Below are 27,540 nucleotides of genomic sequence, written 5' to 3' on the forward strand. Positions count from 1 at the left end.
TAGATAGATAGATAGATAGATAGATAGATAGATAGATAGATAGATAGATAGATAGATAGATAGATAGATAGATAGATATAAAAATATTTCTGTTAACTCTATAACACAACGCAATGCAGTGTAAAATTCAAATACATGTAAAACACCTGTAAAAATCAATACAGAATATTTCTTCATATTAATACAGTATATTGTTCCATTGTCAGCACCATTTTTTATTTTATTAATTAATTAATTTTTTTAATTATTTATTTTTCTTAATTTTTTTGCTGCATGTTGCTTTGAAAAGGCCTTTTTTGTTAGATGGTCTTGTTTAAAATGTAATTTCCTTGCTGTCATAATTAACAATAACACATAATTTGAGATGTGGTGAAAATTACATCATCATGACAATGTTCATGACATCATGACATAAAAAATGTCAGAATTCCTCCGTGATGCATGTGGATAAACTGTCAGAGATTGTTTGTAGACAAACACCTCAAAGTCCACTGTATGTGCCCATATAATTGAGGAAACATTTATAATTTAGGAACACAGTTCATCCACTGGCAGTGGGAAAATTTGCACAATGGTGTGTGATCTGTCAGTGAACTAGGTTCACAAGGGCCACATGCCGTGATGGCTTAAAGACATTCTATACTTAACATCCAAGAATATTTGTCCCTGGCAGACATGAGTACTTCCAGTATAGCAACAGATTATCGAGCCATGCTAGCTAGGCTATAAATAATTAGAAAGAATGGAATTAGCAGCACCGATCAGTGACGGTTCTGCTCTGTCATTAGCCTACTCAGCATGCCTGGAGAGTTAAACTAATGCAAGGTCAGTGCAACAAACATCCGTTTTCACAGATGCATAAGAACAGGAAATTCTTAAGTGAATATATCTCATTTTAAAATAATGTTAACCGAATCTGGGTTAAGTAGGACCAGGAGAATGGTATCTTAATTAACATGTAAGCAGTGCCCGCTCAGGTTGTCTAGCATTTCTAACCGTCTCTGCGTCTCCATAAAAGAGTGTTCAAAAGCAGAATGCTAAAAAGGAAGTTCCCCAGTGCTGTTTGAGAGAAGTAAAACTGGCAGGACCGCCCCTTTGTGGAAGAACTCTTACATAATGTCAGTTTGAACAAAGACGAAAACTTGTTGCCCCCCTGAACACAGATATTTAAGAAGGGAGGGTGACAATCAGATTTAACCCTTTAAACCTATAATGTAATCAAGTGACTTTTAAACTGTTGTGTTGGTCACATGTTTCAAGGTTTATCTGGTGCAACTCTGCAAAGATTTTGTCCAGCTAATAAATTTAATAAATAATACTGTATTTGAAAAAAAGCCTTTTTCCTTTTGTCCTATTATTTTTTACACTGCAGTTACTCCCATATGGTTGCACATGGGTATTTAACTGTCAGTATGTCTTGTCTAGACGTGCCCTAGATTTAAACCAATCATGGGTTAGCTCCAGAAGGGCCAACCAATGGCAGGTAGCAGTCCTTGTGGGTTTGGTGAAGGAGTGGCTCCGAAACCTGAGTCCACATATGATGCAACTGGAATTGTCACGATGTAAGAGAAAAGATCATGACTGGCAATTTGGGGTAATTCTAACACACTTAATCCACAAGCCAAGGTTTGGAACAATAAAGATTTCTGTAAAAACCCAAATCTTCATAGTAGTTAGTAGTTAGTGAGTAGTAGTGAACTGGAGTAACCTTCAGTTAGTTTGCTTTGTTTATCAATCCCTGAATGGTCGCATGCTAGATTATTAAAGAAAGTTCCCAAGTGTTGTTTTTTGTTAACTAAAACTATTAAAAATAATTTCAGTAATTGACATAAATCTGAAATAAAATAAAATATTCGACTTAAAACTTAAAGAACTTACTTAAACATATACTATAGCCTATAAACTATAATCATATAAATAATACTAAAATAACATTGTACCTTAGCAAGTTAAAGCTTTCAGAGCACTATGTTCGTGCTGTGCTTGACTGACTGAATGTTTCGTTTACCATGAGGCGCAGATGCAGAGCTGTAGTCGAAGTGTTAACTGAAGCATATCGTCATTTAGTTGCATTTTGCCTTGTTTCAGGCTGTCCCCAGCGGCATCCTTAACTCATCTTTCTGATGACTCTGTCTCACCTCACCATTGTACCCCACTGCGATTTCTATTCGCTCTTTTGCATATAAATGGCCCCAGCCACTCAGCATTCTCTTCCATCCCACTGCTTCAATTCAGCACCAGGCAACCAAACGAACCAACAGATAACTATTGAGAGTACTGAGTCGAGTTATGCATATTATATTGCATTTTCTAGCTAACCTGTAGAAGGACTAAGAAGGACTGACTAGCCAAACTAACAGACTCATGTGTTGAGATAGCTATCTTATTGACTTCGAAAATGAATCAAAACGCGTGTATTAGGCTAATTCTCTTAAGTGATTAATTTTGACATTCTCTGCTCACGTATACTGTCGTTATCTGTTGATAAAAGCGTGGTAGCGTAAGAGAGGTAAATTACAGGACTGCTTTATTGTTTAATGATATGTTATATAACAGTAAGGCATGTGTCCCTGCTGCAGAAGAAGTCTGGAATTCTCTGACTTGTTCCTCAGCACAACGCGCGGTCTCCGGAGGCCTTTGTCTACGCAGACAACTCTCATTTCCAAATTCTGTCTCGTCTCTTTTCCCACGAGCACTACAGTGCACTAGTTTCTCAACAAATTGATTGTCCCTTCCTCCAAAAATTCTACATCGCCTAGTTTGACTGACCTTTTACCGTTCTGAACTGCCCTCCAAACCTTTGAATTGGATGTGTAGTCATCTTGATACAACCAAGTGTACACTGTTCATATGTTTGGGTTGATAAGATTTTTGTTCCTTTGTTTTTTGAAAGAGGTTTCTTGTGGTCACCAGGGCTACATTTGTGTGAACAAAAATACACCAAAACTTTAATAATATTGTTAACATTTAATTTATTCCTAATGGCAAAACTAATTATCATCAGCCAGTCTTCAGTGTCACATGATTCTACAGAAATCATTTAATATGCTGACTCAAGAAATAGTTTAATATTTATTAATAGGTTAAATTTTACTATCAGTGTTGAAAACAATATCCTTGTGAAAACTACAATAGTTTTTCAGGATTCTTTTATGAACAAGAATCCAAAAAAGAAGATAATTTATTTAAAATAGAACTTTTGTAACATTATAAATGTCTTTACTATCTCTTTTAATGAATTTAATGCATCATTGCTCTATGAGTGCTAATTTCTTTCTTTAAAAAATCTTACCGATCCCAAACTTATGAATGGTAGTGTTGGTCTACGCTGGCTATATTACGTTGAAAAGTGCAAATATAATGCTTACTTCATATAAATTGAATGAGCTAAATTATTAAAATTAAATGAATCTTCTTTAGCCGAAAAAGTTTAATTTGATTACCTTCTCAGATCATTAGCAGATAAAGTAATGTTAGTATTTAGTGCCCCCTTGAGGGCAGTGCAACACTTCCTCCAGCACAGGACTATGAACTGCGCTGTTTATAATGGCACTTTTTAACATTAAAACAGAAAGATGACATGTTTATATTGATATTTTATCTTTCAAAATTCCGAAATGACCTTTTAATTGTTAGTGACACATTTTTCTGATGTGTAGTGTGGATAAAATCTGTAGGGATGATTTCAATTAGTGCATTATGATAGTATTTGATTTGCTTGCACTGTAAAAATATGAATATCCCTTGTATTTTTATTAATAATAAATTACATTGATTGAACATTGCCATCTTTGATCATACTGCTGCTGCAAACCTTTTTATAAAAGCAGTAAGCCACATGAGGCTGGTGTTAAATTGCATCTAAATGTCTAAGGCTAAGTGTGGAAATTTTAACTCAACCAATGCTACAAACACACTGCAGATCACAAACAACACTTGACAATCATGCTTTATTCTGGTTGATTTCTTTTAAAAAAAGAATCAAATAAACAGCTCTCCTCTTTGATAAGAGATCACTGAAGCAATATGCCTTCTTCAGTCAAAACCAAGTACTTTCTTCATGTCTCGCTGTATTTCCATAAGTAGTGAAACTAAACTCTATCTTTACATCTCTCTCTTCATTTAAATATTTATTGGTTTCAGTTCAAACAAAACTTCATTGATTGTCAACACAAAATCTAGCTTAGCACCAGTACAATAAAACTGTACTTTAGCCTGTTAAAATACTGTTCGCAGTGTGGGAAAACAAAACAACCTCAGAATAAAGGGATCATCATATGTACATTGTCAAATAAAGCACCACATACAAAGCAATTTTCATACATCATTTTCTGATACACACAAAAAAGGTCAAATATATTAATGACTATTAAATTAAGCACAAACAACAATCAGTGTAAATAAAACACACCACGCGCCACAAAGCACGCTGAAATCTGGTACACCAGGAAAAACTGGGAGACGACCCCTTCCATGACCACTGGAAAGCAGTTCAAGACGCAATCTAGAAAAACGGCCCTAGAAAAACCTTATAAAAAAAAAAAAAAGACTCCACAGGCTTGTTTTTTTGTTTACCACTTCAATGGTTGATATCGGCTAATACCTGCTGATATCTTAAAACTTCTACCAGTGGATAAATCCAACAGATCATCAACCAAAGCAAAAACAAAGCAACGTCAGATGTCACAGGAACACATGCAGTGCCTGCTACGATACAAATGAAATAAAGGGAAGGTGTAATGTTTCTGGCAGAGCTGCAGTGGTGCTGAGGTAAGGAGGGCCGGGGTGAGGAACATATGCGGTAGGTTAGGGGGCTTCTGGGTGCCGAGAGAGGCTCCAAGGTTTACACAGGAACCATCTGGCCCAAAGGCATTCCTGCCACTGTTAGCTTGCATAAGCCTCTTAGCTACGCACATTTAGTTTACCAAGATAAAAAAAGACTTGGATTACCACTCCTTCTAAAGGACCGTCAATAACGAACGCACAGGAAAACAGGTTAATGATAAGTTACAACCAGATGCGTTCACCCTGATGTCAAGATATACATATATATTTACTTATACATATAGGTTTACTTAAAAAAAAAAAAAAAAAAATTATTGAAGAGTGAAAAAACAAAACCCTACACAGAAGGAACCTGAAAGTTGCTCCCCAGTGGAGTCCGTCCCCAGCCTTTCTCACTGGGGTGAGGGCAAGGCAAAGTCGCTCCCTAGGGCCCCTTTCATTACTCAGGGGGTCTGTGAGGATATAGGACCTTTCTGGCTGATTCTGAACATACAAAGTGCTGGTACTGGCAACAGGCCACCGGATGCAATGGCAAGGACCCGTGCACGACTGAGGACGGCACCTCACTGCTCCCTGTTCAGATCACACGGCTGCAGAGCAGGAGATGTAGGGAAGGAGTTGCTATCGACTGCAAGGTCTGGCATTGGGCCCTGACTTGTCATCCTCGTCTTCTCGGAGGAGCTGTATGGAGGATCCTAGCAGTCCCTGTAACTCTGGTACACAGCGCACCAGCTCCACCGTCTCCTCCCTGTCTTCATCGTCCGGTTGGAGCTCATCTGGAGTAATGCAAGTTTGACTGATAGAGACCTGCTTCCACAGCTCTGCCTGAGCGATGCTCACCACCTCAAACTGAGGATACCGAGCCCGGAAAATACGTGCTGACATCTTTAGCCGCTTCAGCACGTCTGCCAACAAGAACCAGTTACAGAACCTGTGGAAAGGAAACAAAGAGCAGCGAGTTAGTTAGGTGCATCCTGACCGTATTTTAAAGTGTTACCACTGTCACTTACCCCTGTGTTAGTGAGACTTGGACATGGTAGCAGGGTAGGAGCGGCTCGGAGGAGAACTCAAACAGAAGACAGTCTGTATCGGTGTCTCTCTCCTTCACCTGCTCACTCAAATTGTCCCCGGATTCTTCCTCCGGCTGAGACAACAGGAAGTCCCAACAAGGTTCCTGTTCTGTCTCTGTAGAAGTTTAAAACAAATAAAGACAAAAGCAAATATCAACCTCTAGTTACAAGACCTCACCAGGGTGTGTTTATAGTGCTTCTGCTACCCTCTAGTGGGCAGCGTTGTCACGTAATAGTAATTTCACACACTGACCATGTAACAGAAAGAATCATTTATTCCTGTTTCTACTGAAGAAAAAATTAATCTCAAAAAAAGATGTCTCGAACCATGCTGGACAACATGATTATCAGGCTTTGCGCTTGTGAAGTCATCTTAAGTGCATGTTAAAGCAAATACTGAACAACATTCATGTTGATTGTTACAATAAACTTTTTATTCAAATTGACATGCTGACAGTTATGTGTAATGAGAAAATATTTAATGACAAAAATGTGATATATAAGCATTTTCACTGGTGGTCTTTATAACCCCACTTACATTAATGTAAAAAGGTTTGAGGTCAATAAGACTTATTTTTCAAGTCTCACCAAGACTATGTTTATTTGATCAAAAATACATTAAAACATAATTTTGTGAAATGTTAATACAATTTTAAATTATTGTTTCATATCCACACCCCTAGCTCCTGAAACCAGGACCCTTCCACACCATCCCACCCCACCACACCACATGCCCCACATGAAAACTGTGAAAACCTCAATGTGCAATTCTGAGTGTGCTACACACAGGTGAGTGGGCTGGACAAACCACCTGTAGAAAAACACACTCTTTTCTCTCTATATGCACCAGACACCTTCTTATAAACACTCCAGGTTACAAGGACTTAAATGTTACTAGATAAACATTTTACTTGTGAATGCACCACAAATCATACTGCACTACTTGCTTCTTAACCTTAAATACCTCTTTTGCAAAATATCATGCACAGTTATTATGTAAAGTACTTGTATAGTCTGTCTTAGGGTATGTGTGTGTATAGTCAATTATTTACAGTATATGTAAAGTTAGATTACCGCTTCATATAGTTAGCTATGTAGGTCTAAAAATTGTTCTTACGTCTAGTGTTGTATGTTTATATTATGTTTATTTATGTAGCACCTGGTCCTGCGAGACACGACATTTCGTTCCACTGTATGTCCACACGTGTAGCGGAATGAGAATAAAGCTCAACTTGAACTTGAATGGTAGTCAATAAACCTTCTATTTCTTACCAAATACAGAGCTGCTGTAGAAATCCCACTGAAGACTAGGATCTTGTTCTGTTCGTCCCTCTAAATCAGTGAAATACTCTGGATAAACAAACACAAAATTAATCAGGTTGATTTTGGTGATTATTCTGCAAATAAATTTTTAGCATGTTTTAGCAAACATGTATGCAAGATTTTGAAAATGTAGTTGTTTTACCTTTGAGGAAAGTTTTCATCCCGGGACTCTGGGCTAGTTTAATTGCGGTCTGACCAGAGTAGGTTGCCAGTGTGGGATCTGCCCCATGATTTAACAGCATCCAGACGGCAGCCAGATTATCAGCTGCTACTGCATCATGAATTGGGCTGCAATGTTAGAAACACAAGTTAGTATGCTGAAAATTTTCCATCTGAAGTTGAGCTTATTGTTACTGCAGATGAGTTGCAATGATGAAAAAGGCAAAAAGTCTTACAGGAAATGGTAGGAGGAAGAATAGTTTCAGTTTTGGTCATTTGACATATTTTGTTGGACACAGCTGTGGGTGGACATACATGATCTTATTTTGTACAGATTCTGATTCTAAAAATACATCTTCCAAATCTAATGTGGCTCATTAGCTACCTACCATAAAACTGTGTCATTATGTCATTGCACAATTAAAAAAGCAGTAGCCCAAAGCTGTCTATGGGGATGAACAGAATTTGGTGCCTTTCAGTTGTAATGAATATTTCAAGTAATAAATTAACCGTTGATTCTGTCATTATCATATCCTCAATGTAACCCGCTGCTCACCGCGTTCCATCCTGTGCACTGCAGTTAACATCTGCTCCATGCTTCAGCAGCACCTGTACGATGTGCGTCCAGCCACGTGCACAGGCCTCATGTAGTGCCGTGTAACCCGCGTTGTCACGACGGTTCACCTCTCTCACATCCTTTTCCAAGCAATATAAAACCACATCCTGAAAATAAATATTTATGTGAAAAGAGCAATTGATCAAATAGTCAGTTACATCAAAATCAGCAGATGTTGATGTAACACAAAAAAGGCAATTAAAATTATCAAAATATATATATTTAAGGCTGTTAATCATGTCATTTACAAATTCCTAAACTGGGGATTGCGAGGGAACTACAAGGGTTTTTTTAACTGATGAAAACCTAATAACAAATTAAATCCTATAAATGTAAAATAATAGTAATAAAACATTTAAAAAAAATATTACAAAAAATATTTATAATTATTATTATTATTTAGTTTTAGAATTAAATCATTACAAGGTCAGCTAGCAATCAAAAGGGTTATGAATGCTTTACCTGGTAACCTAATCTAGCTGCTCTCTGTAACAGCGTCTCTCCTGCATTTTTATTGACGATCAGTCGACGGACTTCTGGAGGCACTGGACGGCTTGGAGTAGATTCAGGGATTCCTGATTTCCCAGCTGTTCCTTTTTTACCAGACAGTGGTGAGTTTGACTGCTTGGGAAAAGCATAAGGAGTAGTTGGGGTTTTCTTGGCGGCTGGACCATCCTCACCTGACATGAGGGGCCCTGTGCGTTTACCCAAGCTGCCTTTCTTAGTCTTGAGCTGAAACAAAGACATAAAGACAAAGAGAGTCATGCATGAAGGATGTGACACTGAGGGGAGGGCAACTGTTACATGGTCCCGCCTAATAAAAACAGCTGTTGTAAGAAAGTGGTTTACGGTGACTCAAAATGACACTAGGGGGCAGCATAAGACCAATTGAAAAGATATAGCTGTAAGAGGGAATAATCCCTAGAAATCACAATTTTCAGTTCAAGTGTTCTAGTTTCAAAACGCTTTGAAAAAGTTTGAAAAGATGCTTCAGCTAACCTTTTTCTGGTCATCAGTGTCACATAAGTGTTTACTTTTGAACTTCCTCTTCCCTGAGGGTTTGTCGTAAGGCTGTGCGGCGGGTGGACTCTCTTGAGGTCGTGCCGAGCCAGAACGTGTGAACAGGGTCCGCCTAGGGCTGATGTCTGGATTGGACACTTCGCTGGTCAGTGTGGCACTGAGACAAGGGTACACACCCATCTTCTCATCTGAAACGGCACATACTGATATTTCAACACCAACCTTTATTACATCATTCCTAACACAGCATAGATAGATGGACATATAACTCCATTAAATAAATTGCTTTCAATCAAAATTGATCCTATTCGGACAGGACTATTTTCCTCCCCTAAAGAGGTAAGGTAAAATTGTATTTCACAGACATACTTTGACCTTCAGACCTTTGGTAAAGCCCACATCCAGACATTGGACACTCCCAATTTAGTAAAAAATACACAGATCTGGATCATTTTCAGTATTAATAATTCTAACTAGAAGGTTTTTTTGGAAGTTTAAATTGTGTGAGATATTGTTCCCCAATGGGAAATTCATTCAACATTTATTTTAATTACGCTACCCTCAACTGTAGCCCATGGACTAAATATCAAGACCAGGAAAGGCAAAGACAGAATGACGTTCTCAGCAAAATGTTCATCAAGCCTCAGACATCTTTACTCACTAGTGGCCTCACCGTCTTCCACGCCCAGCTTCTCCTCCTCTCCATCTGCCACCTTATCTTTTTCTGTGATGTATTCCCCGTTCTGATATTTACGATTCTTGCAGCGTTTCCTTTTCTTTATTGAAGAGGTGTCTCCACCCTCAGTGGGCCTATCCTTTTCCGCATCCACCTCCTCAGGCAGAGGATTGATTCGAGGCCTGCCGCGGGGCCGGCGGACTGGTACAGGGGGTGGTGTAGAGGGGGGATCAAGAGGGGGAGGAGAAGGTGGAGTAGCGAAGCTCCAGTCTCGGAGCAATGCTTCATCAGTCCGTCTGCGCCCTCGTCTCAGCCGCGGAGAGGCCTCCTCCTGGGAGTCTGATTCCTTGCTAGCCCAGCTCGGACTGCTGAGAGAGCTTGAATCTCTGTCAACCTGAGGACTTCTGCGTGGACTGTTCTCTAAATCTGTGTTTGGTGACAGAATTGAGATTCATCCATGAGAAATACTCTGATATTATGGAAACCATTCCATTGTCTTAAATATGACACAGAAGCAAAAACATATTGTTAATAAATTAATTCACCCGAATAATGTAAAATCGGTCACTATTTACTCACTCTTTTGTCACTTCAAACCTGTATTTTGGTATACTGTGGTGGAAATCTTTTATGCAGGTCTTTTCTATAAAAGTTTACAGTGACCACAGCTGTTAAGCTACAAAAACAACACCCAAAAATAAACCCACCAAAATCCTACACTAGTTGTGTGCTATATTACAAAATTATGCAGCTGATCATTGAATTAACGAGCTGAACTTGAGAAGTGGATCAGTGCATGAATTCTGAAGTATCAAACTGATTCATTCACAAATTAGAGTTCAATTCACTGAATCTTCTTTTTTTGCCACTTTTGGAGATTAACATCCAGGGTCACTTTAACCCACCTAAGAAAAAGACCTGCATGAAATATCATTTTCATTCAGAAGATAGGTATGGAATGACATGAGGATGAGTAAATGACCATCCTCTATTACTTTAACTATGAGCTGGGTCAGTACCTATTTTGTTTGAGTCGGAGTGCTCCATATTAGCTGGACAGTTCTTCCCTTTGCGAGTCTTTCCCCCTACTTTAGGGGCTGTTTCTTTCAGCACACTATTTCCCACTCCAGGCAATGCATCTTTCTTCTGATGAAGTACAATATAATGTGTTGAACAAAATTATAACATTTTGTCTTTCAATAACAAATGCATATTTGTCATTTAGATTAATGACTATTTAATCAAAGCAAAAAGTTCACAGGGAAATCTAATTGTCTATAAACCCATCACTAGGTTATAGTGGTAATGCCATCATTTCTCACCAAGCGCTTTCACAGGGCTTAGACTCGCGCAGCTCATTTGCACAGCAGAACACACATCACTAGGCTACTCCCACAATAATCGCATGTGAACTATTTTAATTTCCCTCCAGAATCCCCCCCCCCAAAAAAAAAAAATCTGTTATGCAACTGAATTGTATAGGTCAAAACACACAGTTTCAAACAAAGTCTTAAACATTATGTTAAGATTAAACTAGTATGACTAAGGACAAATCGAATTTATTGCTATTTGTAATTATCATTTTTTTGGCGCGTTGAAGTGAATGGGTTTTTTTGTATCGTTTTTCTTTTGGTTGGAGGGGTAGGGGGAAGGGGAAGGGCCAGATAGCCCTTCAGACGAAGATTTTTAAGGACCACACTTCAAATGAAGGGGCTGCCCGTGCGAACAAAAAAACAAATGTAAGCATTATTGGCATTAATAAAGATTTTAATGTAAAGTAATCATTTGTTTTATGTTACATTCAACCATGTGTTCATATTTACAGTCATGATATTCATAGAAATGTTTGCCAAAAATCAGAGAGAGAGAGAGAGAGATGGAAGTTGCGTGTACGCGTGTCTGTGTGTCTCTCTTTACAATGAGTGCGTGTACTTCAAAAACAGTGATTTTATCCTCTCGTTGCTGGAAAATATAATGTAGCGATTCAGTATTTATACTGTTGTTATTAAAAGTCGGGGGCAGTGTTGACAAGTTTCTTTGCTCCTGGATGTGTGAGCTGCGCAATCGCCAATGTGTGTGTGTGTGTGTGTCAGTAAGCAGCGCATTAATATAGAACGGTAAGGCTCTAATCCACACCAGCACAACAGTAAAGGTGTGTTTATTGTAGGAGCTAGACAACGTATGATGAGTTTTAACGTTATAGTAGTGGTGTCCCAATTCTTAGGAGAATGTTTTCACCCCTACCCCTTTGACACTCTGTTTCAAGGGACATGGGGAAGGGGTAAAAAATAGAATTTGGGATTGGGCCTAGATTTGCTAAATTTGCAGTTATGACCATATCTGTTTGCATGGAGAGAGAAAAAACACTCACAAGAAATACAACTCATAACCAGAATAACTCCACAAGCACTAAAATGATAATTTAGTCAGCTCAGATTAAAAACAGAACAATATAAAATCTTGTAATTAAACAAAATGACAACCTTCCCATTTCTGCTTCAAAATCCTCTAGCAAGGTCTTGTCCACTCTAAGAGCAAACTGACTGAAAAATCTAAATTATTATCTGTGGTACGAGATTCTGTCAATGTAGGCTTATTTTGAAAAGGCTGTTAAAGCAGAGGTGGCCAAATTGAGGGCCTTGAACTGAGGGGCATGGGCAAAAAGCAAATGTTTCCTTATATTCAGCTCAGATATGATTTTTAAACAAATTTCAGATATTTCAATATACATTAGTGTTTCCCATACATTGATTTATTTGTGCCATCCCATCACAATATCAACACTGACCGCCACAAGCAGAATTTCCAAAAGGATTTGACAGTTTGACTTCGTTGAATAAACATGAGCATTGCATTTTTTTTTACAGGGGAAACTGCTGTTTCTGCCACGCCAAAAGCGCCTCCTGCTGGCAGAGAATGAATTTGCATTTTCAATAAGCCTGTCTCCATCAACAAGTTTTAGTTGTTGCTCACTCTTTTTTTTTCTGTAGCAAATTTGAACAATTTTGTTTCAATCTATAAGAATAATCAGCCTTTGACATAGTTTAAAGTTAAATATATTAATATTAATAAGGTGAGTATGAGAGTCTTATGTTTATTTGATTTCATATTTCTTGTTTGTATGAAGGCTAAATACAATTAAAAGGTGAACACTGGTCCATGTAACGCTTTACAATTAAATTTTCAGACCATATGGTGCAAATGCAAAAATGTAAAAATGAAACCAATTTATTTTTTTTTCAGTCACTTCATAAATTAATAATTGCTATTTTCTCTCCTTTTTTCAGTTCACTAAATTGAGACTTAAGAAATGATCATTTGAATAAAAATCTAAACAATTGTCTATTTTTCCATTTTTTTTTTATCTTACAATTTGCGCTGTGGGCTGTACCGTTAGCACGGGGGTGTGCCGCAGACTGTTTTACAAATGCTTAATGTGGCTTAATGTATCCTACTAAAACAGTGACATTGGAGGACACACCTTATTAATAATAAACATTTAGGTTACTATTTACAGACAAGCAGAGTAGCCCATAATATGTAAGCAAATTGCGCTAAATTGCACGTTAAGTGTCATATCATGAATGCAATGTGCCAAGTTTCACATGAAGCAATTTCCTCCCATAAATAACTATGCCACACACACACAACCACCAGAGACGTAGGCTAAAGATTTATTCATAAACATCAGCTGCGGAAATCTGTCTACATATATCTCCGTGTAATGTTTGAACTGTAAAAGCTAAATTTGATTATGTTTATAAAATATTTGCATATAGGTTTTTTCAGCAGGCTACAACATTACCACGATTTATGTAACTCGGCGGCAGCTGATGCTGCTGCCACTTCCAAAGTCCCGCAAGTCTGTGGCAGCTAGGCAGCAACAACTGCGGCCGTGGAAAGTGGGAGCTGAGCATAGCGGAGCATAACAAATTACTGTATAATGTTTTTCAAATGTTGCTTTTACAGTTCAAACATTACCCTGAGAATGTAGACGGGTTTTCGTGGCTGGTGTTTATGAATAAAGCTTTAGCCTATGTTAATAATGTTTAATGAGTTTAGTCATTTAAAAACTTTTAATGCATTAAGCCACGTTAAACGTTTTCTTTGGGAGGAAAACGCTTAAACTCTTTGCGTTCTAATTTTGGACTCGCCTGCTTGTCTGTACATTACATGCTTTATTAATAATGTGTTTACTAATTTGGTCCTTTAAAAACACAGTGTTAATGTAAAGCCACGTTAAGCGTTTTAGGATGTTCCCCGATGGTTATGTGTGTATGTATGGTAAATAGTTTTCTATGGGAGGATCACTTCAAGTGAAACTTGCGTGTTGCGTTCATATTCTGGGCTCTTTTGCTTGTGTGTAAATAGTAGGCTATGCTTTATTAATAAGGTGTATGCTTTGTTTTTTTAATGACTGTCTTAATGCATTAGGCCAGAGGCCATAGCATTTTTAAATATTGGTTTTCAAAGGGAGGAAAATGCTTAACTTGAGACTTTGCGTGTCGTGTTCATATTCCGGTCACATCTGCTTCCCAGTATGCAAGGCAAGGTGAAAAAATAAATGTTTGGTTTCATTTTTGCATTTTGCTCCATGTGGTCTGAAAATTGAATTGTTAAGCGTTACACGACCAACATTAATTTATTTGTGCCATTTTTATTTCAAAACTATTATATAGATTTATAGGAGGAGGTTTCAAAGACTTGGCAAAATTAATTTTTCAGAAGTTTGTAGGTACAGACATGGGCTATTATTATTCATTTTGATATCAGAATTATATTGTATCGACCAAAATTAAAGTGCCCCTATTATGCCATTTCCAATATTGCCTTTGATGCAGTGTGTAATGTAGCTGAATGTGAATGTAAACGATCTGCAAAGTTGTAAAGCTGAAATTGCACAATAAATAAAGTTATTGTCTCCCAAAATAAAGAATCAACTCTGAACAGCTGAAACGAGTCGTTAGTAATTGGAATCCCACTTCCGTGACGGCTACACATCACTGGGTAATACATTTGCATAATGTGCGCTGGGCTGTGCAATTAATCGAAAAACGGTTTCAATTTCGATTTTGGCCTCCAACGATTATGAAAATACAATAATCGAGACAAAACGATTATTGCGCCCCATTCCGCCACCCTTTTGCAGCGCCGCACTTTCATTTTTTTAGCTTTTATTTTTAACTTTACAGCTTTTTTATTACTGACAGTTTAATTATTTTCAATAATTTTGAGGACTTTTTGTTTGTTTGTTTGAAATTCCGATGGTCTCTACAATGTAGATGTCATAGCAGCCTTATTTACAGGAAATACATATTTTATATTTATCACTATCTTTAAATAAATCACTCATATAAAGTTTTGGTCATATTGCCCCTCATAATCGTGTTAAATAATCGTGATTACAATATTGACCAAAATAATCAAGATTATGATTTTTGCCATAATCGAGCAGCCGTAAAGTGCGCCTATGTTCTAAGTTGGCCAGCCGCAAACAACTTGACCCCACCCACAAACACGTCATTCTACTGACGACTGCTTCTCTAATCTCAAGGAGCTCAACGCATTCACAAAATGCTTGCTGTTGAAAGATGGATCAGTATCCTGTTTATTTGGACCAGCTGCTCCACTGAATCACAACCTGTAAGTAAGATAAATAATAGATGTTTATATTTTCTATAGAGAGTTCAAAATACAGAACTATTGAAATAGGCTTATCGTTTCCGACACGCGCTGAACGCCATAGACCAATCACAACAGACTAGGCCATCTGACCAATCAGAGCACAGCAGGCTCACAGAAAGGAGGGGTTTATAGAGATGGAATCTTTGAACTGCTTCGAACTAATCGTTTGAGAATCACTGGAAAATGAGGTGATATTAAATGCATATTTTGAGAAAACTTGCATGCATGTAATCCTATTGTATGAGACTCCCAAAACAATATTAGGAACCATAAAAATGGCATAATAGGGGTACTTTAAGAAATATATTGTGATATAAATTTTGGCCATATCGTCCAGCCTTAATTCAACTATATTATATTAACAATTTCTTTCTTTAAATCCAATTCACTTGTATTCTCTACATTCTAATGCAGACATAATATATTTCTCCCCCCTCTTGTGATATGACATGGCAGGCCAAATTCAAAGGTTATCAGGGGTCAACTTTGGCCAGCAGGCCCTGTTTTGGGTATCTCTGCTTTACGGTTAACTTGATATTAGACTGCACAACGCCTGAGAAGCATGATGACATACAGAATGGTTGAATGTGGCTCAAACATCAGAGCTCAATCAGACTGAACTCAAATGTTAGTTAATGTGAATCCGTTTCTCACTTAAACCTTTTGCACTTTTTCCATGAAGTACCAAATAAAAGAGAAAATAAACAAATAAAATAAATTACCTTTTATTTTTCAAGGATTTAATTGACTGGGCTGTGCAAACATTATCACATGGTTTTAAATATTTTTATAATTAATTTTCAGTGGAAATTATTATATTGTCATATATTTTGCTTGTGACATAAAAATCACTCACATTGTGATATCAGATTTTGGTCATACTCCCACCCCAAGACTGAATTAAGGAAAAAAAATCAATGTAATCAATCATGACTTATGCAACTGATGCCGACATTACACAGCTGTCCAGAATAAATAAAGCTTACCTTTTTATGTAATGGGCCTTGCTTGACTGATTGACTGTCTTTATTTTTTTGCTTCTTATTTACTGTCATAGCCTTTTTTTGCACTTCAGAAGGTGTCTTCTCCTTGGCAGGCTTTTTCAGGTTCTTCTGTTTGGTGGCGGATACTTTTCCTTTGGAAGGTATCTCCTCTTTGGCTCCATTCATATTTGCCTCTCCTTCTGCTTCTATGGTCTGGCTCTGAAGGAGGGATAAGGCTATCCCTTCAGCCTTAACATGAGAAGAAAGCTTCCTCTCTGATGCCTTCCCCTCTTTTGCCGTCTCATCCTCTAACTGTTGCGCCAATTTCCTTTCCTTCCATTCTCCTTTAACACTGGGAGCACTCCTTTTACTAGGGGTACCAGATTTCATTTTTTGTCTACCATCTGATGCTAGATTTTCTGTCTGTTTTGCCTGTTTCTCTCGTCCCTTATCCTTGGGCACAGAAACGATTGTGATCTCCGGGCTGCTTAGAGCTGCTATGGTGTCCGTTTGTGGAGAGGTTCTATCTGACTTGATGGCCTGTCCTTCTATGTCTCTGAATGGGGAGGAACCAGTGGTAAGGGTCTGCTGCAACGTGGACTCCTGACACCTGTTCTGCACGCTGGCTATCTCAGGCCTCTTGGATCCCACAGAAGACAGATTACAGTAGTTCTCACCAGTAAGTGCAGTGGTCTCGAGAGTTTTCTGCTTCACTATCGACTCCAGGTTAGACAGGGGGGATTTGGCCTTCTCCCACTTTTCATCCTCTACTTTAGTTGGACTTAAGTGGGAGTTATGGAACAGGACTCTCTCACAACCGAGGGTGCTCTTCGTCTTTGGGGTTTGAGTCGGACTTGGTCTCTTCTGCAGGGATGTCCCTTGGGAAAGAACACAGGATGGTTGCCACATGGATTTAACTGGAGGTGTAAACAGGGAGCCTCCCTTTCCACCAACAGATTTCCGGTGGAGCTGTGAATTTGATGTAGCACATAATTGGGTGGATAAAAAACCTTCTTGAGTACCTGTCAAGAGCTTTCCACCTTTACTATGCTGGGCACCTTTAACAGCAAATGGCACTTGCCTCTCTCTACAGACCGGCTGCTCTCCTTGGTCAATGATGGAGATGGTTTCCTGTTTGGCAAATGTCTGAAAATCCTCAACAAAAGCAGCACTTTTTCCATCTTTGCTGCGTAAAGTAGATGCTAGAATGGGGCTTGCTACTCCTACATATGTACCAGGGAGATTATTCAAGGAACTAGGAGATAAGCCTTTGCCCCAGGATGCGTTGGGTTCCAAAGCATGGTGATTAGTTAGTTTTGAAGATGATTTCTGAGTTGCACCATTTCTTTGGGTGTCATATGTACTGGATGACCCAAAAGAGGCAGAGTGAACCTTTTTTGAACCAGCAACATTTTTCTGATGAGACTCAGCAGAATGATGTTCCGTGGCCACTAATGGGCTATTCTGAGCATCTTTAATATTATTTTGTCGCTTGGACTTTGCAGACAGATCAAGGGGCACGTCCCTGGACTCAACGGGGCAGGTAACATTGTGATCCTCTGGAGTGGACAGAGTTTTTGGTTTTAGATACGACATCAAGTTTTTTTCGGGACCTCTGTATGTTGAACCTCTTTCTACAAGGCTAAGCAGCCGATTTTGAGTGGTGATATTCGCCAGAGCTGGGCTGCAGCAGATGGCAGCATTGGGAGAGATGGTGTATCGGGATGGTGGAGCCAAGGCCTGCGTGGCTTGCTGTACTGGAAGGGCTAGAGCAGGGGCTGCTACAGAAGACATGGTGGCTTTATGCTCAGCCCCACCTTGAAAGCCCTTAGACAAAGAGTCACACCTGACTTTGGATCCTGAAGACTGAGACTTCTTATCAGCACCAGGTCCTCTCCCCATAGAAAAATGATACGGGTATGTTTTGATCATAGGTGTTGCACTTGAACAAGAGCTTTGTGCTGTGCAGTTCTTTTGAAACTGGCTAGCAGTGGCTTCTCTCAGTGCTGCAATCTGGCCTAACCCTGGTGGCAATGTGATCTTACAGAGAGGAGAAGAAAAATTGGAGGGGGGAAGGAAAGCAACAGGCTGCCCGGGTTTAAACACCGTGGAGCACTGGAACCCCAGAGGAATGCTTATCACAGGCTGGGATGGTGCTGGTGTGTTAGTCTTCTTGTTTAGGTTTATACTAGAGTGAACAGAGTTCACAGGGTCCTCTGCTGTGACCTTTTTTCCACAAGGCCACTGGTGAGTGGAGTAGACGCCAGCACCGTCAATCTGGTTTTTGGGAACCTCAGTCCGATCGTGGAATGGTGTGCTCACAGGATCAGTGCTGAACACACTGCTGAGAGGTTGGGAGGGGGGAACTGGGGGACAATGATTTGAATTGCTGGCTTCTGAGAAGACGTCAGGCGTTTTGCACTCTGTGGTCGCCCTCAGCTTGTTCTGCTGACTTTGAGGTATGTCACCTCTAAGTTCAAGAGGCAGTGTTTGCTGTGGATTCCCCACCATGCTCTCAGACACCTGGGTAGGGGCACCGCTCTCTCTGCTCACCGTCCCTCCATCCCCTACATTCATTGGTGAGGGATCCACCTGATCAGAAAAACAATGAGTAAAGTTTGACTTAGGGTGAACGCCAAAATGATCATGAAAGAGTCAGGGGGGTACTATAACAATGAAATATATGTTACCTGCATAGGCGTTTTCTCAACACATTACTCAGTGTGTGTGGACAAGTGATTTTTTATGGGATTCTCCTCTGGGTAGTGTACAGTTCTGTAATAGAAATAGATAATTTCCATCTTAAAAATTGGACTAATTACACATACAGAATTATTTCAAATAGAAAGTAGAAATTTGGAACATTAAAATTACAGTTTTAAATGTTTAAAAGCCTTAAATCTTTCATTAAACAACAACATACCTAAGCCATGATGCTGACTTTATACTCATTTTCAATTTATTCTTTTTTCTTTAATATATTTATAACTGATTGCAGAAAATAAATGTTGTGTAGTTCAGCCAAAGTCAACTCAGACCTCATTTACTAAATTAAATGTAAAATATAGATTGCCGTCTACATTACATATTTGAACTAAGCTGCAACTGAAATCTTGTCAGCGCATTCATTAAAAATGGTTCAGTTGGTAATATATTCACCTGACATCCTTACAACTGATAATCTCTATTATTAGTGCAGAACTACATGTAACATGCACATTACTTCAAGAACTTTCAAATTATTTTGAGTGATATGAAATATTTCTAGTCACTAAGTTAGGGTTTTCAAAAATCTTTCCCATTTGTCAGAAAAATAATCCAACCGACTTCACTCAAAATGACAGAAATTAACACTTCTAAAATTTTAACAAAAGGTGGACATGGATGAGCTTTAATTATGATCAATGAGAACGTTTTCATGTTTTATGTCTCTTTCCCTGTAATCTAACAAAATTGACACTCTAACCATGAGGCCAGAACATCACTTCTCTAGCTACAGTCAGTGATTTGAGACAGGCTGGAAACTTCCTGTGAGTAACAGAGGTTTCCTTAGTCAAGATGTCACAATTTCCTACAGACAACAGCTTGAGTAGAAATAGATATTATACTTAAGAGTGTTCAGATTTAAATAACAGATTTCAAAAGAATGCAATGATCTGATTCCAGCGATTTAATTTTTTAATTATACGTTTGCAAATTCATGCTGTCATCTTCTGCTGTAGGGGAGACTAAATTGTGAAAACGCTGAGTGTGACCCATGACTCTCTCTGAGTTTATGAGTCAATTTCGAGTATGCAAGGGAGTGCCTAAACACTGAAAACTCAGTTAAAACTGAGACGAGCAAAAACCATAGCTCCTACAGCTGAAGGGACAGTTTTCACTGCAACAACATCCTCTTAACCCACATTGCATATGGAAACGGGGTGGTCAAAGTCTACATACTCTAATTCCCCCCATTTTTAAAGAAGCAGAACGCCCAATACTGATCAGATCCCAAAACCTCACACAGCGCAATGGATGGGAAAGGTCAAGTGCATGAGAGGCCACAAATGCCAAAGGTTGAGGATAAAGGATGCAAGACCATGCAAGAGTTGATGCTGGTTTTACTGCCTCGTTACCTCAGTTGGACAAACTGCTGTAGATCAAGACAACATCAACAGTGCAGAAAAAAAACAGAGCAAGCATTAATGTGATGCTGTGTCTAACACAGGCGCTTTACTCTTTACAGACATTAGATAAAGGCGAAGTATCTCATGTCCACAGTCACAGAGTGTGTATTAAAATGTTTGCTTATAATGAGGTGGTCAAGCTGTGATTTAATCTAATTCCAATAGCGCTGTGTGTCGGGCCTTGCAAAACTCCTATCAGAGACCAACAGATCAAATCATATACAGGGTTTCCACACTTTTTCACAAATTAATTTCCATGACCTTTCTAGTCATGCATTATTAGTGAATTACGTTTTTAAAGATTGTGCAGGCAGACTTTTCAAATTAAAACAGCTTTTCAAATTAATAGATTCAAATGATCATAATTCTGGTTTTACTACGTATAAAACCTAGGCAATGTATTTAAAGCAGAGCATAAACTATAGAAATGTCCATGACTTTGATATATACCTGGAAATATCAATTCAAATTCCTTGGTATTTTCTGGATTTTCATGTTGGTGGAAACCCTGAATACAAAATCAAACCGAGTGATCTGAACCCCCGAATTGAAGTTGCACATTGTTGCATTCGAGACGAAATCATCCCGATGTCTCTAGAGGTTATGTTCTTGATTTAAAAAGAATGACACGAACAAGACCAGATATTACTTCAGAAAATCAAACTGCATACATAACCATCACACTTAACCAAATCTAAATACCTAAGTCTCGATTGCAAAAACATAAACACCGTAAACTCCTGTTTCGCATCAGAATGCAGGTGTGCGCAGCAGCTCCACGATGTCGATGCAGGTGACAGCTGTCTTAAAATACGAACAGCTCATCTTTCGGACTTCAAATGAGATCCAACTGATGTCGGAACACTTAAAGTACCTGTCTAGCATAACCGAGCCGTACAGGCCTTTAGCGAAAGTCTGATGATTGGAAAGTTTATGATGTGTTATATGCGTGATTATATCTGCTGCTAAAGATTGAACCGATCATTTTCGAGCAGACATTTTTCATCCTGAAGCATCTCAATTATTGAAAACGCAGGGTCAGTAGGAGTGGGACCCCGTGTTTTTCTTCAGCCCTCTTTCGTTTGATTGGGGTTACCAGCGCAAACGGAGACGAGGAAATAAGCGTCGTCTCTCTTCTCTAGACTGGAGCTCAGCACACCCGCGGTCTCCCGGTCAGTCTGTCGAAGCTCCGCAGCCCGGAGCTCATATCTGCACAAAGAGATGATGCAGAAAAGCAGTCGATGACCAGCAAATGTCACGTATCCACAGCAAGCTTAATATTAGGATAGAGCATCGTCCAGAAACAGAGAAAAATGTTTGTTTCTCTGACCAAGCCACTCGCTAGTTCTAGCTGGAGCTACTAAAAAACCCTATCACACAATACAAGAGACTCTCGAAACGCCTCGAAATGAAATGGGAGTCAGTGATAAATATCGCCGATGTTCACACACAAAAACAACCAAATGTAGGTCCCGCGATCGGGGATTAGCCGAAGCAGACGTTTCCTTTCGGAGAAAGAACCGAAAGCCTACACGGTCCGTGTGGCCACAATGTAGTCAAACTAACCGACGCGTTCGTACTGGCCGAATCCTGTCAAACTATAAAGTGACCGTTTGGGTTTCGCTGAGCGCGAGCCGAGCTGTGACGTCTGAATTAGAATTCGAGACAAAATACACGGGCAGAGAAATGTCACGCGCACATTTAGGCTGGATGAGATCTGCTTCGCGAGGAAACAACGTACTTTGGCTGTCTCTCTCCACACTGCCCTCGAGGAGTGTTTGGAAACTAATAGGGTCGCCGAGTTTTCCATACGCTCCTTATTATTATAGTCACTTGTGCTGCGTGACACGCGGGGAGAGCGTTATTTCGTACGGAGCAAGGTGTACGAAACTGAAGGAGCGATTTTCAGATCCCTGCGCAGCGAAGTCTCCCCTCTAACAACTCGGTCTGCATTACTCTGCCTACCGTACGACACGAAATGTTTCCATAGCGGAGCAGCTCCAACAATCAAACTGTTATGACATGCCACAGCCCCAGAACCGACTCCTTCGTCTACACAACCCCGAATAATTCCAAAAGGCAATTAGCGAGCCCAATAACGATGTCAGATTGTACAAACGTGCACCAACCCGTTTGATCGACATTTGGGAGATGTTCGCGCATCAAGATAACGGCTTTAATCCGGTTTTCCGTTCTTGTTGCTTGCAGTTGACTAATCTCGACGATTTTCGGTTCTGAAAGTCCGGGGGGGTTCGTACCGTATCTCTCTGTCTCTGGTCTGGTGGGAGAGAGAGAGGGGCAGATGGAGCCGAGCTCGTGTGGGAGTTGTAGTGCTCCGACATCCACGCCCTGACCGCGTTCGCCCTGAGAAGGGAGGAGCGAGGACTGCAGGTCCCAGCATGCACCGCGAGAACCCAGCCGCTCAAGGGGAAAGGGGATCGCAACGGTGCGCTAAACTGCAAACCCTTCCCGAGTAACAAAGTGAAAATATACCCTCTCTCTCGCTCAATTAAACCGTTGCTCTCGGACCCCAACACGCGAGGGTCGCCGAGTAGCACGTGCGTGGTTGTATTATCTCGCTTTCAAATTCGCACACGTGGGCTGGCACAAACAGAGTTGAGACAAACATCGCAGCGGAATTAATAAAAACCCTGCTCGGTCTCGAACTATTTCAATAGAGCCACGAGATGATGTCCACTACATCGATCATCAATAGTGGGCTAGATGCACATGAAGGTCCTCACTAAAGCTGCACACTGATGGGTCGAGATGTTTATATTTTCAACCTAAATAAAACGGATTCTCAATATATGAAGCCTTGACTTATTTGTTGAAACGTGCTGCTTAATACAAGAAGATATTTAACGCATAAGTTAAATGTAAACAATATCATGTAGCCAGATCTGTCTTATGTGAATGGCAATCATCCTTAAAAGATTTTGGGATCCTCAGGTGGATTTACTTTTAAAGCCCACCACTGACCTTCAACTTTAAGAGTTTTTTTGTTTTTTGTTTTGCCAGGTGACAACTAGTATCAGCTGTTGCAAAATATCTCTGGAGCTTCAATAGTGCTGGACTGTTACTAGGTTACTCTTCAGATGAAAATTTTCCTGAAACATCTGTGACTCCATTGAGTAGGCTAACTTAGCAATTTCCTTTGTTTGAGGGCTAGATAATGTCGCTTAAAAAAAAACAAAAACAAACAAACAGTGAAAAGTTTTAATTATTTAATGCAAAAAAGACATGGTGACAATACAAGAACCACCTTGACATAACATCATTATAGAAATAAGTTCATTATATTTGGTTCATTAATGCTCATTAATGGCCTGGCTTTCAATCTATTTTTGACATCCAAATAGGATGAATTCAATATTTATTTCTAATTATTATGCAATTCTTTTAAATGTCATGCTTTATAAATAGCCTAGTGAAAACAAGAAAATTGATCATATCAGTTTTCATTTTAAGTAAACAAGCAGGCTCTGTAAGGATGATAACTAAATAATACAAACATCATTCCCCTGATCTATAAAGTCTGTTCTTGTCTTATAGCTCAAAATTAGGTCAATTTAAGATCTTTTTTTTTCTGTCTGTCGTGCTTATCTCAAAATAATCAGTAACTTTTTCAGCAGTGATCCACAAACAATCTGGGGTTATCTTCCTTGTATCAAGACAAGACAATGGGCATGATGATAGCTAAATCAGGTCCATCAGCTGTCCAGTAGCCATTCGCTGCTTCTTTGATCTTGGATTTAACAAGCAACCCTTACTTTTCAACGTCAGCCACTGTGCATTGTAAGCTACACAGTATGATTCAACCTGTCAGACAAACACTCTTTATAACATCCATGGTCTTTTTTTCCTGCTCTATTCAACATTGTGGTATTTGCACAACTGCTTATTCACAATAATATTCACAAAATAAAAAAAAATAAATAAAAAATGCACCAACTCCATGAACCTGCAACCCAAGTAATAGGACTATATTCCACAATTTGATCTTAAATTCCACTAAACAAAACAATAACATCTTCCCAATAGGCTCAGCATCTTTCAGAGCAACAGTCAGATGATGAAACTGACAGAATATTAATCACTTGTGGCCCAACGTTTTTCTGTTTAAGCCTGAATTGTCTCTAAATCACAATGACAAGATGTTCAGAAACCTCAAGAACAAGAACAAATCATTGTCACTGTCCCTGTCTCAGTCATTTCTTCAGATGAAGCCGTACTGAGCAGGACAAGATTACACAAAAGTGACTCGCAAAGTTACCTCAAGGTGCCATTTGAATGCATTTGGCACAGGAGATTCGCCAGACCATGACATTATGATTTAATGACTGCGTAATACAGTATATAATCCGGTCAAGTTCTATTCAATTAGGGGACGCTCACGTTTGATGATTAGCATAAGAATAAATAGGCTTTTATTCCGATTGAAAAATGCATCATCATCGGACCATAATGGAACAAAACAAACATTTTCCGTATTGCTCGTCCTGAAACACATCTGCGTAGACCGATGTGAATTTTAACATTTTGAGCCGATGACCTATTTTTGTCATATCTGCTCCGATGCCAACTGACCCCATAGACTGCGCTGAGAGCATCACGTCTTCTTGAGGCTCTAACACTGATGCTGCCGTTAAAATACAGTATATTAATTGTGACTGCAACACATGAGTAAGACAATTATATCAAACAGGCGCAGTCACTGCAACGAGGATTAATTGCATTATTAAAAACTAAAATATTGTAAACGACGACCATGTCACACATGCTCCTCTACACGTGAACGCACCTATATATAGGCTATCTATCCATTTATCTATCTATCTAAACTTGAAAGATGACACATTAACGCGTTAAGGAAAGGCCTATTGAGAGATATTGAAAAGTTTTACTTGATTAGTCTCAATTTGCAGCCACCATTAGCTGCTTTTAACAGGCCTGAGGTGACTGCAAATGAGCGTCATCGCTTGGGCAACATTTACAACTTAGTTTCAAAACACAGTTAAAAAGAACTGGCACGGGAAATGACAACAGAAAGGCCGTGCAACAGTGCATATATGTCTGACCGGTACATGCTACACTGCATGACTGAGGTAATGTCGCAAGGGTGGGAGAGAGCACACGAAGTGGGCAGGTTGAGGGGATGCAAAAGATATCCAAACTTATTGCACCGGGAATAAACGCGCATTTGCGCTATGCATCACTTTCGTAGGCCTTAACGCACATAATGACATCGGCTCTTGTGATCGCGCGCGGTCAGTTCAGGACAAAACATTATCCATATATTTTCACATGTTGCCGCATGTTGTCTTTGCACTGTATTAATTCATCCACCCGTTTCGGATAATTAGATCTCATTATGACTGAATGTTAGGACTTTGATGCACTCCTGTACAAGTGCAAAGTTTAGAGAGTTGACTGTCGCCCTCCACTGCGTTGTGCAATGCCCCCTTTAATGCCCCCTCGCTCGCCAGTATAGCGCCTTTGTTATTAATCGCATGGAATCGCGCCGCCTTACCTTAACGGCCCCAAACTGTTTTCCTATGCCTCTGAACTTGACGTATTCATCCAAATGCCAGGGGAAGTGCCTGTGACTGTTGTTTTCGTTACTGTCCGATAGTATGATTCAGTAGAGGATTTAACACTGTGAATTTCGGGTTTCGCCCCGCGATCTTCCCTCATCGCCGCAGCAGCTGGAGAGGAAAATCGCGCACGCTGGGTCCTAAAGCCGGCTGCGTTCCCACAGGTGACCAGGCTCCGTGGCCGCTTGCACTGGTTACAAGCTACGCTCCTCTGGCTTCCTCCGGAGTCCTATTTGGTCAGTGCTCGTGCAGACAGGTAAACAGCCTTAGCTATAAGGCTAGACACGTTTTTTGGATTTAAAACTTTTCCACGAATTTCATGTGCAACCATTTGTAAATATAGTTCTCTGATAAAAGGGTTGGATATTTGGACCCTTTGATAGTTTTTTCCCCCATAAGATTTGAACGTGAAATACACATGTAAGTAACTGCACTGTGGTTTATTCAACAGTGGACACAGATTATGGACTGGGCCAGTAGGGCCCCAGACTACCAGGGCCGGGCCTTGAACTAAGCTAGATAAAACAGTTACGGATAGACAAGGTGAAATAAATGAAGAAATCTGTTCATGGTCTTTATTGCAGCTTTAATGTTATCGTGGAACCCTGTTCCAATGTTTTATATACATTATGTGTTCATCTTGTAATTGCAGCTTTATTTCTCTTATTTACAGTGTCATTTCTCATTATTTGGACATTTCATCTCACATCTGTAACAGGAGGGGCCTACAAAGAGACTTGTTTTTAATGGAACTGTACCTGCTGGTTCTTGTATTGATATAAACCGCAGCGGCAATTAAATAGTGCAGTTATTTATTCAGAACTAACAATAGCAGAGACTAAGTTCCAGGGAGAAAAGCAATTAGTGACTAATTGTCAGTTGTGTAGCTTTTTGGCTGTGCTAAAAAATCTGAGAGCATGCAAGGTCTTAAGGGGAGTGAAACCAAGGAGAAAACTTTGCACATTACACGGGCCTGTGCAGGGTAGTTGCTTATCTTTCAGAAACTGAGAGGCTGTAAAGAACTCAAACACTTGGGGTGTAAATGAAAGAAATTGCCATGATTGAGTGACTGTCTTTTGCAGGTCTTCACTGTTTCTTCACTCTGGTCTACCAAGCTTTTTAATCTTTTATGCAGTGCCCCCACTGCCTCAATATACAACGTTTTGTTTTTAACAATAACCTGGACAAAAGTGCAGTTACATCCCTTGTCAAACTCTTCAAAAATAAAATCTTGTTTGACACAGATGAGCCAAAATAACAGCAGTCTAAGCTTTCACAAGAATGCTTATGGTAAAATGTGGAACAGTGATGTGATTTTAATTAAACAGTGCATCAAGCTTTATGAACCCGTTTTGCCCGAAGCAATGTAATGAAGAGAATATTGAGCTGTTTGCATAGTAACCCCACAATGTCATTTCATATCTGAATAGTCTGATGTCAACTGATATTTTCACTAT

The 27,540-nt window shown here is 39.5% G+C and overlaps 1 protein-coding gene across 12 annotated transcripts; it reads right to left on the minus strand.

The window, feature by feature from the left end:
* Positions 1-3,931: 3,931 nt before the first annotated feature.
* On the minus strand, positions 3,932-26,208 carry LOC109101835 (BCL-6 corepressor-like protein 1). Of its 12 annotated transcripts, none has more exons than XM_042770102.1 (13): positions 22,745-23,156; positions 21,583-21,695; positions 19,008-19,092; positions 16,321-18,909; positions 10,669-10,795; positions 9,635-10,075; positions 8,953-9,161; positions 8,416-8,685; positions 7,894-8,060; positions 7,321-7,466; positions 7,128-7,205; positions 5,796-5,970; positions 3,932-5,716 (listed from the first exon to the last, which is right to left on the minus strand). In XM_042770102.1, exons 3-13 carry the CDS (start codon positions 19,011-19,013, stop codon positions 5,407-5,409), a joined length of 4,518 nt encoding a protein of 1,505 aa, XP_042626036.1. In that variant the 5' UTR covers positions 19,014-19,092; positions 21,583-21,695; positions 22,745-23,156; the 3' UTR covers positions 3,932-5,406. The 12 variants fall into 12 exon arrangements, with proteins under 12 accessions (XP_042626036.1, XP_042626034.1, XP_042626032.1 ...); XM_042770100.1 differs by having other exon boundaries at positions 21,218-21,695; XM_042770098.1 differs by having other exon boundaries at positions 22,616-23,156.
* Positions 26,209-27,540: the final 1,332 nt, after the last annotated feature.

This window comes from Cyprinus carpio, chromosome A14 (genome assembly GCF_018340385.1).
Source record: "Cyprinus carpio isolate SPL01 chromosome A14, ASM1834038v1, whole genome shotgun sequence".
Classification (NCBI taxonomy): domain Eukaryota; kingdom Metazoa; phylum Chordata; class Actinopteri; order Cypriniformes; family Cyprinidae; genus Cyprinus; species Cyprinus carpio.

Excerpts from the sequence above, each read along its gene's own strand:
- LOC109101835 (XM_042770101.1), bottom strand. Across the intron at positions 8,061-8,415 it reads CAGCTAGATTAGGTTACCAG|GATGTGGTTTTATATTGCTT; the intron begins GTAAAGCATTCA and ends ATTTATTTTCAG. Across the intron at positions 5,717-5,795 it reads CAAGTCTCACTAACACAGGG|GTTCTGTAACTGGTTCTTGT; the intron begins GTAAGTGACAGT and ends TCCTTTCCACAG.